At 45.7% G+C, this 19,891-nt stretch overlaps 1 protein-coding gene across 1 annotated transcript in view; it reads right to left on the bottom strand.

Moving 5' to 3' along the window:
• Positions 1-19,891, bottom strand: part of LOC141917732 (E3 ubiquitin-protein ligase RNF38-like) — a 288,771-nt gene that overhangs the window by 70,208 nt on the left and 198,672 nt on the right. The window contains 1 exon segment of the mRNA XM_074811147.1: positions 12,877-13,090. Coding sequence (XP_074667248.1) covers positions 12,877-13,090 — 214 coding nt within the window.

Here is a 19,891-nt window from a genome sequence, read left to right on the forward strand (position 1 = left end):
ATCCCCACACTCCATAACCTTCCCTGGCACCGAGGTCTTACTGACAGGCCTGTAGTTCCCCGGATCCTCCTTCTGGCCCTTCTTGTAGATGGGCGTCACATTTGCTAACCTCCAGTCAACTGGGGCCTCCCCAGTTAGCCAGGACTGCTGATAAATGATGGAAAGTGGCTTGGTGAGCACATCCGCCAGCTCCCTCAGTACCCTTGGGTGGATCCCACCCGGCCCCTTAGACTTGTGTGTGTCTAAGTGGTGTAGCAGGTCGCTAACCATTTCCCTTGGATTTTGGGGGCTTCATTCTGCTCCCCGTCCCTGTCTTTCAGCTCGGAGGCTGGGTACCCCCAAGAGCAACTGGTCTTACTATTGAAGACTCATCCTTTGTCACTGTGTTTCCCCCTGCATCCAATAAAGGATGGAGATTCTCCTTAGCCCTCCTTTTGTTGCTAATGTATTTACAGAAACATTTTTTATTGTCTTTTACGGCAGTAGCCAGATTAAGTTCTAGTTCGTCTTTGGCCCTTCTAATTTTCTCCCCGCATAACCTCATGACATCTTTGCAGTCCTCCTGAGTAGCCTGCCCCTTCTTCCAAAGGTCATAAACTCTCCTTTTTTTCCTGAGTTCCAGCAAAATCTCTCTATTCAGCCACTCTGTTCTTCTTCCCCGCTGGCTCATCTGTTGGCACATAGGGACGGCCTGCTCCTATGACTTTAAGATTTCCTTCTTGAAGAATGTCCAGCCTTCCTGGACTCCTTTGCCCTTCCGGACTGCCTCCCAAGGGACTCTGTCAACCAGGCTCCTAAACAGGCCAAAGTCTGTCCTCCGGAAGTCCAAGGTAGCAGTTCTGCTAACCACCCTCCTTACTTCTACGAGAATTGAAAACTCCATCGTTTCATGACCGCTACGCGCAAGGTGGCCTCCAGCTATCACATCACCCACAAGTCCTTCTCTGTTCACAAACAACAGGTCCAGTGGGGCGCCTTCCCTAGTTGGCTCCCTCACCAGCTGTGTCAGGAAGTTACCTTCCACACACTCCAGGAACCTCCTAGACTGTTTCCTCTCCGCTGTATTGTATTTCCAGCAGACGTCTGGTAAGTTGAAGTCCCCCGTCCCCCGTCCCCCCCCATGAGAACAAGGGCTAGCGATCGTGAGACTTCTCCCAGCTGCTTATAGAATATTTTGTCTGCCTCTTCATCCTGGTTGGGTGGTCTATAACAGACTCCCACCATGATATCTGCCTTGTTGGCCTTTCCCCTGATTCTTGCCCATAAACACTCGACCCTTTCATCACCATCAACAAGCTCTAGACAGTCAAAACACTCCCTAACATACAGGGCTACCCCACCGCCGCTCCTTCCTTGCCTATCCCTTCTGAAGAGTTTATAGCCATCCATTGCAGCACTCCAGTTGCGTGAGTCATCCCACCATGTTTCGGTGACTGCAACTATGTCATAGCTTTCCTGCTGCACAATGGCTTCCAGCTCCTCCTGTTTGTTGCCCACGCTGCGTGCATTGGTGTTGATGCACTTCAGTTGGGCTATTGATCCTGCCACCTTTTTGGGGGGAGAAGCCCTAATTCCTATGTGACTGTTCTCAGGTGCTTCCGTGGGCTCTAACACATCAATAACCCTTGCGTCTTTATGCTGCATGGATCTCCATCCCCTACCTCCACTGAGATGGCAGACCGAAGCACGTCGCTAGCACACCGTCCCTCAAACTTTGGCGTGCTGCCCCTAGGCTTATCTCTAGCGAGCCTGGTTTTATCCCCTTCCCCCCCTCAAATCTAGTTTAAAGCTCTTTCAATGAGCCCTGCTAACTCCTGTGAAAGCATCTTTTGCCCCCTTTGAGACAGGTGTACCCCATCTGTCGCCAGCAGGCCTGATGTCATGTAGACTGACCCATGATCAAAAACCCCAAAATTCTGCTGGTGACACCAGGCTCGGAGCCAGGTATTGATCTGCTGGCTCTTCCTGTTTCTTTCCTCATCATTCCCTGCAACTGGAAGGATCGAGGAGAACACTACTTGTGCTCCTGATCCCTTATCCAGTCGTCCCAAGGCCCTGAAGTCTCTCTTGATTGCCCTCGGACTTCTTGTTTCAACTTCATTGCTGTCTGCCTGAAAAATCAATAGTGGATGATAACGCGAGGGCCATACCAGGGTAGGAAGCTTTCTCTTCACATCTTTAACCCTGGCCCCAGGGAGGCAGCAGACGTCCCTAAGAAGTGGGTCCGGTCTGCATATTGGGCCTTCTGTTTCCCTCAGGAGAGAGCCTCCTATGACAGTGACCCGTCTTTTTTTCTTTATGGAAGTGGTTTTGATGCAGGACGTAGGCCAACTTAACTTCGGCGACACCTCCAAGCTAGATGAACCATTGTCCTCGTCGCTGTTTGGTTCCACTTGCAGAGCCTCGTACCTATAATACAAGGGCACCTGGGAAGATGGGGTAATCACAGAGGAGACGTGCCCGCTGCGCTGGCCAGGAACTTGTCGCCATTGCCTGCTGTATGATCCCTTGCTGTATGATGCTGTATGATCTAAGCTTTTAATTTATTATTAGTAACAAAGTGTTGAACGTTGCACTCCTTTAGCAGTTTGCTTAAAAGCTGGTTTAAAAATCCATTTCCTCGGTCATTCTGTAATTTCCAAGGCATGTGCCCCCTGGTAAAAATGGTTTTTAAAGCCCAAGCTATTTCATAACCTGTTTTGCCTTTTAGACCAAAAGCCCAGGTAATATGTCTATCAGTATTAGATGCACTTAACACCATCCTTGTGCTTGGAAAACAGTTGCATATCCACCAAATCTGCCTGCCATTGTGCATCCACCTCTGCCATAATCACCTTGTTTCTTTTAAAATGCTTTCTTGCCACCTTGTGTAAGCTGTAAGCATCCTGGTTTGCAAGCCAGGTTACTACTTGGCTTTTGTTCCAATCAGCAATTCAACTTTTAGTGGCTTCAAAAAGGGGATTTATACCTCCAAAGCTTCCCACCTCCCCAGGAGCATAGTAAATGCTCCCTGTCCCGATGAGGAAAACATGTCTTTTGATGTAAGCTGGAGGGACTGATCGAGAGGGCTTTAAACTAGAACCGATGGGGGAAGGGGATACCATCAGGAGAGCTGAAGGTAAAACAAGGGTTGGCATGGCATCTCATGAGGGTGGCAATGCTAGTGGGAACATTTACGCTGCTCCTGGGAGCACGGAGGGCTCAGGAGCATTACTGAAATGCTTGTACACCAATGCACGCAGTATGAGAAATAAACAGGATGAACTGGAAGCGTTGGTTAGTTCCCAGAACTATGATATCATCGGTATTAGTGAGACTTGGTGGAATGGGTCCCACGACTGGAGTGCTGGGATGGAGGGCTACAGGCTGTTCAGGAGGGATAGGCAGGGCAGGCGAGGTGGAGGTGTCGCACTCTGTATGTCAGGGAGAGGTTTGATTGTACAGCCCTCACAGTTAGCGGTGATGTGGTTGAGAGCCTCTGGGTGAGGTTTAGGGGGATGGAAAACAAAGCAGATGTCATTGTGGGTGTCTACTATCGATCACCCAGCCAGGTTGTTAGCACTGATGAGTTATTCTATAGGCAATTAGGAGAAATTTCTGGATTGGTAGCCCTTGTCCTTATGGGAGATTTCAACTTCCCAGACATCAACTGAGAATATCATACTGCTGTGACGACCAAGTCTGGGAAATTCCTGAAGTTTGTGAAAGAACATTTCTTGTCACAAGTACTCAGTGAGGCAGCTAGGAAAGATGCCCTCCTAGACTTGTTGTTTGTGAATAGAGAAGGACTCATGGGAGATGTGATGGTAGGTGGCTGTCTTGGCTACAGTGATCATAAAATGGTTGAGTTCCAAATTTTCGGCATAATGAGAAAAAAGGACAGCAGAGTTGCTACCCTGGACTTCAAGAGAGCAAACTTTAAGCTACTCAGGGAGCTACTTAACAGTGTCCCCTGGGAATCTGCTTTTGAGGGCTTAGGAGTCCATGGCCTTCAAGAACCACCTTTTAGAAGCACAGGAGCAGGCAATTCCAGTGTGTCGCAAGTCAAGCAAGTGGAGCAGAAGACCGGTTTGGCTGAAGAGGGAACTCCTCGTGGAACTCAAGAGGAAAAAGAAATTGTATAATCTCTGGAAGCAAGGTCAGGCTTTGCAGGAAGATTACAGAGCCGTGGTTTGCATATACAAGGAGAAGACACAAAAGGCCAAAGCTCAATTAGAGTTGAAACTGGCCAGTGTTGTGTCAGACAACAAGAAAGGCTTTTTTACGTACGCTAATAGCAAGAGGAGGTCTAAAGAAAACATTGGACCGATACTTGTTGAAGATGGTCACCTGACTAATACGGATGAAGAAAAAGCAGGGGCATTCAATGCTTTTTTTGACTCCGTCTTTAATAATACTGATAGACCTTGGGCTGTCCGGTCCCCTGAATCAGAGGACAACAAGTGCCCTATAGACTTGTGTGAGAGCTTTGGCTGGAACTCAGGGAAAAAAAGAGAGCTTATGACCTTTTGAAGAAGGGGCAGGCCACTCAGGACGAATACATGGATGTCATGAGGTTACGCAGGGAGAAAATTAGAAGGGCCAAAGCCCAACTAGAACTTAATCTGGCTACTGCCGTAAAAGACAATAAAAAATGTTTCTGTAAATACAGTAGCAACAAAAGGGGGGCCAAGGAGAATCTCCATCCTTTATTGGATGCAGGGGGAAACACAGTGACAAAGGATGAGGAAAAGGCTGAGGTACTTAATGCCTTCTTTGCCTCAGTCTTCAATAGTAAGACCAGTTGCTGAAGCCCCCAAAATCCAAGGGGAAATGGTTAGCGACCTGCTACACCACTTAGACACACACAAGTCTAAGGGGCCGGGTGGGATCCACCCAAGGGTACTGAGGGAGCTGGCGGATGTGCTCACCAAGCCACTTTCCATCATTTATCAGCAGTCCTGGCTAACTGGGGAGGCCCCAGTTGACTGGAGGTTAGCAAATGTGACGCCCATCTACAAGAAGGGCCAGAAGGAGGATCCGGGGAACTACAGGCCTGTCAGTAAGACCTCGGTGCCAGGGAAGGTTATGGAGTGTGGGGATTCTAAAGGATTTCCTGCTAGGAAATCGGCATGTGAGCAATCCTGCATATGAGCAAGACTGGCAAAGCCTCAGCTTCGGTGAGGATGTGACGAGGAGATGACCCTGGAAGAATGAGGAAGAACCCAGGAAGTTAAACAACTCCAGGGTGTTGGTCTGGGCAGAGAAGAAGTTTGTACAATGTCGATGTGGCAGTTCTCAGCCAATCAGAAGAGAGCTTAAGGAGCATGTGCAAAGCTAACTGTCCAATCAGAAAGAACTGTACCATGTGATTGTATCTTGTGATTTTCACCTGCATTATAAAAGGCTTGTCCACCATAATAAAATCGGCATTGCTTAATCACAGTGTGATCATTCGCATGTCCGTAACTCCTGCATCGGAGCAGGCCATGTTGAGCGCCATCATGCGGCATGTACAGGACAACCAGGTGTTCAGGCCCAGTCAGCATGGGTTTATGAAAGGCAGGTCCTGCTTGACTAACCTGATCTCCTTCTATGACAAGGTGACCCGCTTAGTGGATGAGGGAAAGGCTGTGGATGTTGTCTACCTGGACTTTAGTAAAGCCTTTGCCACCATTTCCCACAGCTTTCTCCTGGAGAAACTGACTGCTCCTGGCTTGGACGGGTGTACTCTTTGCTGGGTAAAAAACTGGCTGGATGGCCAGGCCCAAAGAGTTGTGGTGAATGGAGTTAAATCCAGTTGGCGGCCAATCACAAGTGGTGTTCCCCAGGGCTCAGTACTGGGGCCAGTTCTGTTTAATAGGGCCTAGAGAACAAGTCTTACGAGAAGCGGCTGAGGGGTTGTTCAGTCTGGAGAAAAGGAAGCTCAGGGGAGACCTTATCGCTCTCTACCACTACCTGAAAGGAGGTTGTAGCGAGGTGGGCGTCAGTCTCTTCACCAAGTAGCAAGTGATAAGAGAAGAGGAAATGGCCTCAAGTTGCACCAGGGGAGGTTTACATTGGATATTAGGAAAAATTTCTTCACCAAAAGGGTTGTCAAGCATTGGAACAGGCTGCCCAGGGAAGTGGTTGAGTCACCATCCCTGGAGGTATTTAAAAGATGTGTAGACGTGGCGCTTAGGGACACGGTTTAGTGGTGGACTTGGAAGTGTTAGGGTAACGGTTGGACTCGATGATCTTAAGGATCTTTTCCAGCCTAAATGATTCTATGAGTCTATGGATTGATGGATATTACTTTAAGTCTTGTGATATTTTGGGTTTCCCTTAAATATCCCACCTCTGCAGTACTGTTGCTTCATGAAAGATATCAGAACATTCTCTGTTTTTAAATGAAGCTTGCTCTGCACCCAAGGATGAGGATGGTGACAGAGAGACAACGTGCAGGGCTTTTTCTGGATCTCAGTAAGAAAGGCCTGACAACAATGGGCATAATAGAATAGCTGTTTTAATGTTATAGAATAAGATGAGGAATATCGATAGTGAGTAAATCTTAGGTCCCTTCAGATGTTGGGAACCTTGTTTTTGTGCAGCATTGGATGGACACCGGATGGATTTTCCTATGGCATGCTGCACAGATCCTGTCCATGGAAAGGTTCAGCCTCCCTCCCATACTCCCTTACCATATTCATGGTGTCTTTTATCTTGTGTAACAAGCAGAATCATATATCTTATCCTGACAGATTGGTATGTTCTCTCTGTTATAGCATCCACCAGCGTGCAGCACAGGCCAGCACAGGGCATTCCAGCAGATTCCCTTACGACAGCTCCTCATGCTAACATACGGGCTTCTCAAGCCCTAAGTACAAGGCCCAGTAGAGCAGTCATGGCTTGTCCAAGATCACTAAATCCTCAAATACAATGGCTTCTGCAAGGCACTCAATACTAAGTTTATAGACAACATACCTGTGAAGAACATAAAAACCCATCAAATGTAACCAATAAGCTGGAGGAAAAAACATGACAACAGAAAAAAATAGACATCTATTTTTTTAAATATTTTTTTTAAACCAAACTTCTCAATTTTCAGTGTCCAACCTATGATTTTGCAGAACTTTTGAGTTGGCTGTATAGTCAACACAAAGCTACGCAGACAAAGGGAATTTAGGTAACTTACTAGAGAGTTTTGTACATACCATTGGTTATAGTTTTTCACTCAGGCAGTCAGAATATTTAAGGAATCCTGAGCCTAACTGATAATGGAAAATGGAAAAAGTAGTACCTCCGTCTTTCAGACATTCTGCAGCATTTCTAAAATAAAGTTTGATAGATATCTGGCATATAAGAATGTAGAAGGGCACAAGTAGAAAGGCTTATTTACGCTTTTTGCTAACGATAATCACTAGCAATGGAAGTGGCATCTCAGCTATGTGAGAACAGAATCATCGTACAATAAATTCCTCATATTTACTATTCCTATTATTAAGCTCCATATTTTGCAGTTTTTTGCAATGTGAGTATTTCAGTATTAGCAATTTAACAAGTGAAGACAAATAGGGAAGACTGATGCTAATAAATTTGCACATTTTCATAGCAAAACTAAATTTTGCCATGCATATGTTTGTGTATCCCAACAGTAGGAAATTACAATAAACTTCCTTTTCTTTGTCACATATGTGCATATCAGCCTTTTGAAAAGTGGTTTGGTTGCTGAAGAAAGGGCACCTTGCAGCTTTGGCATTGTTCTTTGAAAATTCTAATCCACAACAGATCAGAAGCTTTTACAATAGCACATTCCTCTGGGCTCCCCAACATCATTATGCAGTAACAGTGAAGAGATACTCTCACAGCCAGTCTGTCACAAGTATAGTATTGATCCCTCCACCTCTGCCTTTTTTCCTCTAGGGAGACGAGTTTTGAGGGTGTTACTCGATATTCTCAGCAGGAAACCTGACATTTAGCACTGACAATCCTGCTTACTGAAAACGAATTAAAATTCAGTATGAAGAAAGCTCTATCGCTTTCTTCTTGCTTGCTACAGGAAGGAGTGTTTGCTGTTTAATTTACAGATATATGTTTGCTAGTGGATAGATCACACATAATGTAAAAGTTAAAGTGTTACTAAGACTATTTAAGGATACTAAAGGAATGGATCTATGTGGTTTAAGGAAGAACAAATGTAGGAAAATAGAGGGATAAAGGGAATAAAAAGGGCCAGTTGTGTGCAAACAGCTCCTGAGCAGTACACTTGCCTGGCCATGCCCTGACCCTGATCAGCACTGTCTGGTCCTGTCTTCTCATTAAACTCCATTTCTAACTCTTTTCCTGGGTGAGGGACTCTCTGTCCTGTGTGCAAGTGTGTTTATGGAGATCTAAGTGCCAGCAACTGGAATGGGACCATCAGTCAGAGGGCCTGTGTGCCTGTGGTGCAAGCAACTGGAGCGAGTGTGGGTGTGCAAGCGTGTGATTGCTAGTGAAAATCAATCCAGAGTAGCTGGCGAGTAGGTGAAGTGGCCTGGGAGCCAGGGGACTGTGTGTCTCTAAGAGCAAGTCCACAGGGGGAGTTGGCTACCAGAGGGGAGTCCTGGCCAACTGCTGGCGAGCTCTGTGAGTGTGTGTCTTTAAGTGGGGAGGTCTGCACTAGCAGCTGGAGTGGGTCTGCAGCCTAGGGGGCTCTTATGTCCAGGTGCCAGCAACTGGGGAGACTGGGATCCAGGGACCAGCTACTGGGTGGACTGCATGAGCCCAGCTCCTGGAAGGATACACATTGTATATATGTATATATACATTTCCCACTAATGGACCTTCATCCTCATTAGCCAGAGAGGGAAACAGGAGAAGAGGATGAAGTCGTCGGTGCTGTTTGTGTTTGTGTGAGTACTGAATGTTTCTGTCTGTGTTGAGCTGTGTGGCCAGCAATGTGCATATATGCATGTATATACATGTTGTAAACATGTTGTATACATGTGTTTGTGTGTGTGTGTGCGCCGCCTGGGAATACATTCTCAGTGTTGCTATTGGTTGGACCTGGTGACATACAGCTGTAGCAGCCTCACCTCTGTCGGGCTATCGGATTTGGCTCTCCCTAAGGTTGCTGGAAGGTAATTATGGACATCATTTAAGGAACAGACAGCAGGAGTAGATGACTACTGAGAAACAGTCTGTTTTCAAACAAGTGTCCTTAGCTATAAAAGAATCCTGAAAATTAGGAGACTTGACTGAGACTTGACATTAGGAAGCATTTCTTTACAGAGAGGGTGGTCAAACACTGGAACAGGCTTCCTGGAGAGGTGGTCGATGCCCCATGTCTGTCAGTGTTTAAGAGGCATTTGGACAATGCCCTTAATAAGATGCTTTAAGTTTTGGTCAGCCCTGAAGTGGTCGGGCAGTTGGACTAGATGATCATTGTAGGTCCCTTCCAACTGAACTATTCTATTCTATTCTATTCTATTCTATTCTATTCTATTCTATTCTATTCTATTCTATTCTATTCTATTCTATTCTATTCTATTCTATTCTATTCTATTCTAGAAAATGTGATATGCAAGAAGAATTTTCTCCAGAGTTCCATTACTTATGACTTACAGATCTGCCCAGATACAGCACACTGGCAGAAGAGTCTTCACTCAAAATAGTTTATAGTCTGTGTTAAAACATGAGACTTGCAAAAAACTTAGGTGAAGAGAATAGCATAAGGACAACAATACTTTACTGAACTAGTTATTTAATTTTAATCTCATTCTAAGTATATGAAACCACTGTTCAGAAATAATATGAATAAGCAGGTTTTGAAAAATGTGGCTCAAGCAGCACTGGAAGAGACGGGCTTGCAATTAAATTTTTAAACATCCCAAGCTCACACGCAGAGGTTTTTCTTTTATACTTGTGGTGGATTCACCGCAGCCAGCAGTCAAGCATCCACACAGCCACTTGCTCACTTTCCCCAACCCAGTACATTACTAAAACTTTTAAGATAAGATTGCCTTGTTTCCCTGTCTCTATGGACTACTGCAGAACTTTCAGGATGACTGAGAATCTGCAAGTGAAATATGACTGAGATGGGAATTGATTTTTATTCAGAGTTGTTTGGTTTATAAAATATATTGTAGATGAGCACACATACATCCCTACCTCAGTTCCCTAGCAAGTCCAAGTAAAACCCAAAGTAACACCTGACAGCTACACAGTCATTAAAAATGCCCCACATTGAGCCTTTTTATTTATTTTTTTTTTCAAAACTTATCTGTCGATCACAAAGCATCAAAATCAAGAACGCATTTTGAGAAGGCACAGGTCAGCCTAAGGTTGCAAAGAAATTTTAAGAAATAATGCACAGCTGAGAGAAACAGTCCATGAACTGTCTCTGGAGAAGAAAAAAAAACAACACCACATAGCCAGAGGACTTTCTATGACTGCAACACAACCCACTAGATGCGAGAAACTCATAATTAAGACAAACATGACAATTCCCTTTGTTCTCTTCAGTGAAAGAAAAAAATCTTGATCCTGACATCAAAAGTTTTTGTTAAAACAGTGGTCACATTTTTCAGATTTCTTCATCAGCTTGCAGTCCAAAATGCAACCAAGAGTTTCGTCTTTAAGTTACACAACTGTGCCTTTAAGACCTGCTGTTTATGATTGTATCCATGTTCACATAAACAGAATCACAGAATAACTGCGATTGGAAGGGACCTCTGGAAGTCTCTGGTCCAACCCCTTATTCAAAGCAGGGCCAACTTAAAGCAAGTTGTCAGGGCCTTGTCCAGTCACAGTTTAAACATCTCTAAGGATGGAGATCACACAGCCCTCAGACTCTCTTGATTGCCCTCGGACTTCTTGTTTCAACTTCATTGCTGCCTACCTGAAAAATCAATAGTGGATGATAACGCGAGGGCCATACCAGGGTAGGAAGCTTTCTCTTCACATCTTTAACCCTGGCCCCAGGGAGGCAGCAGACGTCCTTAAGAAGTGGGTCCGGTCTGCATATTGGGCCTTCTGTTTCCCTCAGGAGAGAGCCTCCTATGACAGTGACCCGTCTTTTTTTCTTTATGGAAGTGGTTTTGATGCAGGACGTAGGCCAACTTAACTTCGGTGACACCTCCAAGCTAGATGAACCATTGTCCTCGTCGCTGTTTGGTTCCACTTAAAGAGCCTCATACCTGTTATGCAAGGGCACCTGGGAAGGTGGATAGTCGCGGAGGAGACGCACCTGCTGTGCTGGGCAGTAACTTGTCGCCATTGCCCCATATCCCTTAAGTCACCATGTTCAGCCAGGTGGAGAGGATAGAGAATCCTCTGTACCATGTGTCCTCTCTGCCTGACAGGTCTGTCCCAGGGGAAGTAGGGTGCGGTTCCAGTAATCTATCTGTCTCTCAGACTCCCTGATACTCCTTAACCTACTCACCTTCTCCTGGAGCTCTGTCACTAAGCTGAGGATTTCCTCTAACTGGGCACACCTCCCACAGGTGTACTCATTACTGCCATCCAGTACTGGCCTAAGAGTAGGGCACACCCTGCATCCTGATACCTGGGTGACAGCATGGTGTGATCAGAGTTCTGTCTGGGAAGCTGCATCAGTCATGGTGTGTGCAGAGTTTAGAGGCCATGGCCTTCTGCCAGGTAGATACCATTTCTCCCTGGTCCAGCTGGCAGAGCTACAGCACCCTTCCTGTGCACCCTTCTGTGTGAACTGCTGTGTGAACTGCCACGCCATGCCCTTGATGACATGCCACGCCCTGTTTGCCCCACTTGGTCGCTAGCGCTCCCTATATGCGGGGAGACGGACTTGGCTGCCCTCGCTCCTGGCCCCACCCAGATCTTGTCAGCAGATGTTGCACAAGCTGCAGGCTCTTGGCTCCCCCTGAGGTTTCCCTGTTTCAGGAAACCCCCCTGTACACCACGCTAGAGCACTCCGCAGATCGTGGTGGTACCAGTGCTGCTTGCTTCTATGACTAAGTGCTATTTTAGTTTACACCGTGTTTAAATCTCCCACGGTTGCTCCTGGCCTCATCAGCCGCTGTCATATGAGCTGCGGGCTCCTGGAGGGTCTCTCGGCTCCCCCTGAGTTTTTCCCATTTCAGGAAATCCCCCTGTACACTGCACTAGAATGACCATCTCTGTCCCCAGTTAATGAACATAACTCCATAGCAACAAACACACTTGGGCTGCAGTCTACTTCGAACAAGAAAAGGCTATATCAAGAGGACAATTTTCTTTAAAGAGCCTCTATTATGGAATCCTACTTCTCTTCCTGTCTCAGGGAAGATAAAACTTATTTTTCTGAACTAACCACAAATGTCATTTTTCTCATGCCATTTAAGGAGCTGATTGAGGCTAGAATGAGTAATTTAGTGATGAGATGATATTATCATGAGTTCATAGAATCATACAACCATTTAGGTTGGAAAAGACTTTTAAGATCATCAAGTCCAACCCTTATGAGTTATGGAGGCAGTCAATTTCATGCATTGTGAATTCTATTTTTAAAGAATATATTTAAACTATGTAAAGCACTTTAAGCTAAGGAGAGGTACTTCATATGCAATGAAGTAAAATACATTACCATAGCATATCTTAAACTAAATTAACTTCAGAAGCAGAAAAGTCACATTTCAAAGGTGGGATGCTTCAGACCTGTGCCGACACACACTCACAGACTGTTGATTTTCACTCTTCTCTAATAGAGTCTAGATTTTTATTGCTTTCTTAAGTAAAAAATGTATCAATGTTTTCACTGAATGCTGCAGCTCTCTATACACTGATGCTACTCAGAAGAAAAAAAGAAAAAAACCATCTCCATTTCCAACTAATTTATCAAAGAGAGTTCACTCATTTGCTCTCTTTGGAGAAGAATACACAGAGTTTAAGACATTTGCATCCATGTTCTCAACACACTCTTACCTGATCATGAATGTCAACCATCACTGTGTTCTGCTGTGGTGGGTGAGCAGCTGGGTGCAACATACGATGGGATATATTTGGAGGGTTAAAGGCTTGGGGCTCTTCTATTGCTTGCTGCTGTCCATAGGAAAGATGGTGATAGTTTTCATCTTGGCTAACAGAACTGTGTCGAGATAGACGATCCCTTCTTGCTCTCTGACGGCGAACAGGAGGACTAAAAACACATAAAGAAAAAGATGAAAGATCACATTAAGAAAGGTTTGTGGCACTTATAACTAGAAGCACAAAGAATTTCAATAATAAGGATATTTTTACACTGGAAAGTTTTGCTAGGCCAGGTATGTTAGCTTGTCATACAATCTCTTATTGAGAAAACTTCTGAAAAACCTGGCATAGATGCTTATTTCAGATTTCAGCATGAGTGCTTGAGCATAGCTTAATACAAGAGAGGAAACCAGAAGAATCATTTTTATAGAAATATTACCTTCACAAAACTTGTCAAAAAGTCATTTGAGCACTTGATTCACGGAATCAAAGAATGGTTGAGGTTGAAAGGGACCTCTGGAGGTCATCTAGGTCAACCCCCCCCTGCTCAAGCAGGGCCACCAAGAGCCGGTTGCTCAGGACCATGTCCAGACAGCTTTTGAATATCTCCAAGGAGAGAGACTCCATCATCTCTCTGGGCAACCTGTTCCAGTGCTCAGTCACTGTCACAGTAAAAGTGTTTCCTGACGTTCAGATGGAACCTCCTGTGTTTCACTTTGTGCCGCCCATTGCCCCTTGTCTTTTCACTGGGCACCACTGAAAAGAGCCTGGCTCTGTCCTCTTTGCAGCCCCCCTTCATACGTATATATACATTGATAAGATGTCCCTCAAGCCTTCTCTTCTCCAGGCTAAACAGTTCCAGCTCTCTCTGCTTTTCCTCATAGGAGAGATGCTTCACTCCCTTAAAACCATCCTTGTGGACCTTCTTTGAACTCTCTCCAGTATGTCCATGTCTCTCTTGTACTGGGGAGCCCAGAAATGGACACAGGACTCCAGGTGTGGCCTCACCAGTGCTGAACAGAGAGGAAGGATACCTCCGTCAACCTGTGACACCCTACAACTTGACTGTTATTGTAGGCCTAGACAGACTGCAGACATCCTGCCCCCTGACACCCTGCCCCTTGACCTTGGAAGTATAGGCAGGGTCCTGCCAACATTCCATGTAAAGATTTAATCTCTGAAATCACACTACCATTGGTGAAGCCAAGGGGTGGCGCGACTCTCACCTCCATTCACTAGGCATTTGCACGATTGGCTGTTGCTCCCAGATGACCCGGACACCAAATGTTCCTAGCAGTCCACCAGAGTCATGGCATCACTTATAAACATGTGTTTGCTATCGGAGATCTGGTGAGTCACCGTATGGGTGCTTCATTGTATTAGGTCTGGCTGAGATGGAGTTAACTGTCCCCATAGCAGCCCTCATAGTGCTGTGCTTTGTATTTGTAGCTGGAAAGGTTTTGATAACACACCAGTGTTTTAGCTACTGCTGAGAAGTGTTCACACAGCAGCAAGGCTGTCTCACAAATGCTCACCACCCCAAAGGCCAGAACACTGGGGGTAGTCAAGAGGTTGGGAGGGGATATAGCCAGGACAGCTGATCCAAAGTGACTAATATATTCCATACCATATATTCCATATATTCCATACCATATGACACCGTGCTCAGCCTCATCCAGAGGAGGACCAGGAAAATGATCAGAGGGCTGGAACACCTCTCCTATGAAGAAAGTCTGAGAGACTTGAGTTTGTTCAGCCTGAAGAAGAGAAGGCTCTGGAGAAGACCTTATTGCAGCCTTTCAGTACTTAAAGGGGGCCTATAAGAAAGATAGGGACAGACTTTTTAGTAGGGCCGGTTGCGATAGGACAAGGGGTAATGGTTTTAAACTGAAAGAGGGTATAATTAGACTAGATATAATGAAAGAAATTTTTTATGATGAGGGTGGTGAAATATTGGAACAGGTTGCCCAGAGAGGCTGTAGATGCCCCATCCGTGGGAACATTCAAGGTCAGGTTGGATGGGGCTCTGAGAAACCTGATCTAGTTGATGATGTCCATGATTGTTGCGGGGAGGGGGTTGGACTAGATAACCTTTAACAGTCCCGTCCAAAACAACTATTCTATGATTCTATGATTCTATGAAGGTAAGCCTAAATCCAACCTGAAGCTGACTGACACAAGTAACTCATGAGATGGAGGAGACTGGACATTTGTCTTTGCTCGGGGTAGAAGGAAGAACCTTCTCTGATCCCCTGAAGTGCCCCTGTGTAACAGACATGATGATCTGGGGTTGGAGACTCAAGAGAATGTGAGTAATGGACAGAGTCCAGGAGAAGCCGACCAAGCGTGGCCTTTGCATTTCTTTATTAAACTGCCTTTATCTTGACTCACAAGTTTTTCATCTGATTTTCTCCTGTCCCTGTCCTGCTGAGGAGGTGAGTGATAGAGCAGCTTGGTGGGCACCTGGCGACCAGTCAAGGTTAACTCACCACAGTTGTTGCTCACCTTTCCTATTGCCTCAATAAAGTTTTGTTTTATAACATGTTGTCAGACTCCATTACTGTTCAGACCACAACCTGCTGGCAACACTCCTAAGGCATCCCAGGTTAATACCGGTCTTCTTTACCACAAGGGTGCATTGCTGGTTCATGTTCAACTTGGTGTCCACCAGGACCCCCAGGTCCTTTTCTGCCAAGCTGCTTTCCAGCCATTCAAGCCCCAGCACGTACTGATTTGACAATGTACTCATGAGGGACACAATTAATAACTTGTCCATAAAAAAAAGTTTGGATGAAGTGACTTGTGACTTCCATGGCATTTCTCATAAATTTTGCAGTAGAACAAACTAAGCAGAGACCATCCCACAGTGCCCCGCTTGATTCCACAACGTGCCTTCCAATCTCCACAAATAAATAAATTATCCATTGCATGTAGAATCGTTCAAGTTATATTGCATTTAGTGCTACCCTGGGTACAGGCTCAATGAGCCAAACTGCAAGAAAAAAAGAGAAAGGGTCTGCGAACACTAGAGCATATCCTTTCCAACACAGCCTGAAACAGAATGCAAGATTCTCAGCTTTCATCGTTCTTTTTACTATCAATAAACAACCCTGAAACCTACTGGCAACTCACTACATAACCCTGACATTTCTCAAGCTGCACCCAGTTTCACTACTGAAGGCGGGGGGGTGGGGTGGGGTGGAAAAGGATACTACCACAGTTGTTCAGATGCTATTGTGATTGTATCATAGTCTGTCTTAGATCACTCATAGTCATAGATTGTATCATTGTCCCTCTCTGCATTATTAGTATGATCAACCCGTTCAGTATTTTGGATTAGGACAATTTTCTTTTCCCTGTGTGATGCTAATCCTAGAGCAGATAATACTTAAGGTAGTAGATGTTCTTTTTTCCTTGGAATATTCTAATTATAGCTTTAAAGCTGCTATTTCCTACTTTAAAAAAATTTAAAAGAGACTTCCGATGCATATGCATGCTCTGAATGCTTTTAATATAAAACATATATGCAAGGAATTATGTTTACAAGAATTGTAGGAGGGAAGGAGAATTACTAATGAAAGTCCCTAATTGCTTGGAAGAAAAATTAAGCAAATTCCCTAATTATGATCAACACTGATCCTCAGACAGAGTAGTTTCTTTTAAGACTACTTCTAGAAAGAGAGAGGTAGAAGTAGAAATGTGTAGGGTTGTTTTTTTGGCATTGCTTCCGGGGTGGTTTTTTTCCTCCAGTTGGGCAGAACAAAATTTCTTGAAAGCAGAAAAATTAGAAGCAAAAGATCCTTTTCCTATTTAGAGCTATTAAAAAAAATAATCATTTAGCAAAATTCAGAGTATCCAGATACACAGCTCTAAAAGCTTTCTAAATTTCTGATTTATTGTGAATGACTCGGGAAGAGTAGTCAGAACTGCATGTAAATTATTAAATACCTATATTGAAGTCCCACTTCAACTTTTTCCCAGGCCTTGGGAACAAAAATCCGGGTTGATGAAAATATAGATCCTCCATCAGTGAAGGAAGAGTTGGTATGTGAACTATTACAGGAGCTTGACCCCTACAAATCAATGGGCCCTGACAATATGCACCCGAGGGTGTTAAGAGAGCTGGCTGACGTCGTTGCGAGGCCGCTCTCCATGATCTTTGAGAAGTCGCGGAGATTGGGGGATGTCTGAAGACTGGAAGAAGGCTAATGTCATCCCCATCTACAAGAAGGGCTTAAAGGAGGATCCAGGAAATTATAGGCCCATCAGTCTTACTTCAGTCCCTGGGAAAGTCATGGAAGGAATCCTCCTGGGGGCTATCACAAGTCAAATGAAACACGTGATTGGGAAAAGCCAGCATGGATTCACCAAGGGCAAATCGTGCTTGACAAACCTGATCGCCTTCTATGACAAAGTAACCTGCTCGGTTGATGTGGGGTGAGTGGTGGACATTGTCTATCTGGATTTCTCTAAGGCTTCCAATACGGATTCCCACAGCCTCCTCCTAAAGAAACCGATGTGTTACGGTCTAGGCAAGTGGTCTGTGAGGTGGGTGGGGAACTGGCTGATAGGCCGCACCCAGAGGGTGGTGGTAAATAGCTCCTTTTCAAATTGGCAACCTGTCACAAGTGGGGTCCCCCAGGGATCAATATTGGGCCCAACGCTGTTTAATATCTTCATAAGCAATCTGGATGATGGGATCAAGTGTACCCTGATGAAGTTTGCCAATTGTACCGGGTCTGGCTGAGCCAGAATTGGTTTTCCCCTGTAGCAGCCCTCATGGTGCTGTGTTTTATGTTGGGAGCTGGCAGGGTGTTGATAGCACACTGGTGGTGTGGCTACTGCTGAGGAGTGCTTACACAGCACCAAGGCTCTTTCTGACATTTCCCCCCACAGTGGGACGGGGTGTGCAAGATCTTGGGAGGTGACACAACCAGGACAGCTGACCCCAACTGACCAAAGGGATATTCCAGACCATATGACGTCTGCTCAGTATAAAGCTGGGAGAAAGGAGGAAGGGGGTGGGGTCACCCTTGGTCCTCCGAGGCAACCACTACGCGTATTGGAGCCCTGCTTCCTGAGAAGGCCTGACATCGCCTGTTCATGGGAAGTAGAGAATAAATCTGTTTTCTTTTTTTTGCTTCCACGCGCGGACCTTTGCTTCGCTTTGCTTATATTAAAACTGCTGTTGTTTTACCCACAAGGGTTGGGGTTTTTTTTTCCTATCTTATTTTCTTTCTCCTCTTTGCCCTGTTGAGAAAAAAGGGGAAGGGGGGGGAAGTGATAGAGCGACTTGGTGGGTACCTGGCATTTAGCCAAGGTCAAACCACCACAGTCTTTTCTGGCGCCCAACGCGGGGCGGGACAACGGCAGTTTTATATTAATTGTGCTATAGCTATAGCAGTTAGTAAGCGACAAGCTCTTGTGCTGGTCATGGGTTTGTTGATTGCGCTGCTTATCTTTATTTTGCTAAGCTCGGGAACATGCTGGAAGAAATTGGGAACATCATGAGTGGTTTTATTCTGCAAGCTCCCAAAGTACTTATTCATCCTTATGTTAGCTCTTTAATACTGTTCATTAATGCTGTTCGCCTATTGTGGGTTGTGTGGAGCTCGGTAGGTTTTTGGTGTAAGAGAAGGCAAATTTTGGGTGAGACAATACCAAAACGTGCCCTGAGGCGGCCTGTCCCTGGGTGGCAGGGGGAGTGGAAGGATTTGGGCAGATTCCTAGGACGGTTATCACCTCCTGTAGCCTGGGATCTTACCCCTGAACAGGCAAGCAACCCCGCAAAATTGACACAACACCTGATAGAAGGGTGCCTTGTCTATCCCAGTGAAAATCAGCAACTCCTAGCGCTGTACTGGGGCCTGGCCTGTGCTTATCGAGCTGCAGTTCAGTGCTCTCAAAGGACTGTGGTGGAGATGGGAACGCAAACAATAACAACAACAGCAGAGATTGCCCCAGTAGTAAAAAAGAAACAGTGGACAAGGAGAACAACAGGCCCATACCCTCGATTAATAAGGGAGGAGAAAGAAGAGGAAGAAGCGGGTCCTTCAGCAAAGGGGTCAGAAGAGGGAATAACAGAACTCAAACAGGAGGCAGAAACTACCCGGTCCCTGACATCATCAGAACTGCGAGATCTGCGGAAAGACTATAGCCGCCAGCCGGGTGAGCGGATTGCTGCCTGGCTGCTTCGATGCTGGGATAATGGGGCTGATGCTCAGCAGCTGGAAGGTAAGGAAGCCCAACAGCTGGGTTCCCTTGCTAGAGATCCAGGAATTGAAAGGGGAATTGGAAAAGAAACAGGAATTTGCAGTCTGTGGAGACGGCTCCTTTCAAGTGTTAAAGCAAGATATCCTTTCAAGGAAGATCTTACGGACAACTCCCCAGGGAAGTGGGCTACTGCGGATGAAGGTGTCCAGTACCTGAGAGAATTAGCAGTGCTGGAAGTCATCTATGGTGATCCAGATAATGATGAAGCCCCTAAAAATCCAGAGGATGTCCTGTGCACACAGGCCATGTGGAGGAAGGTGATTAAAGGTGCGCCATCCTCGTATTCTGCCGGCTTGGCTGCGATGTACTATCCAGAAATGGATGTGGGAGAAGGACTAAGATGTACACCAACTGTGGAGGCAGTCTCTTCCTGGCTTCAGAACTTTGAAGAGAGTCTTGGTACCTCCTCATCTCTACGGGCGAGTGCCCTGGATGTCAGGAGGACCCCAAGAAATCTGTTCTCTTCCGCCCCAGTCAGAGGGAAAGGGAAACCCAGGCACATGACACGTGGCGAACTTTGGTTCTTCCTGCGTGACCAGGGGGAGGACATGAGGAAGTGGGATGGTCAACCCACCTTCAAGTTGGAAGCTCGTGTACGTGAATTGCGAGGAAAGACCCCTGCCAAGAAGAAGACATCCAAGAAGGTTGTTAATGTAGCTGGTGTGAAACCACAAGAAAGTAATCAGCGATCTCCCAG

The sequence above is a fragment of the Strix aluco genome, chromosome W, assembly GCF_031877795.1.
Source record: "Strix aluco isolate bStrAlu1 chromosome W, bStrAlu1.hap1, whole genome shotgun sequence".
NCBI classification, from domain to species: Eukaryota; Metazoa; Chordata; class Aves; order Strigiformes; family Strigidae; genus Strix; species Strix aluco.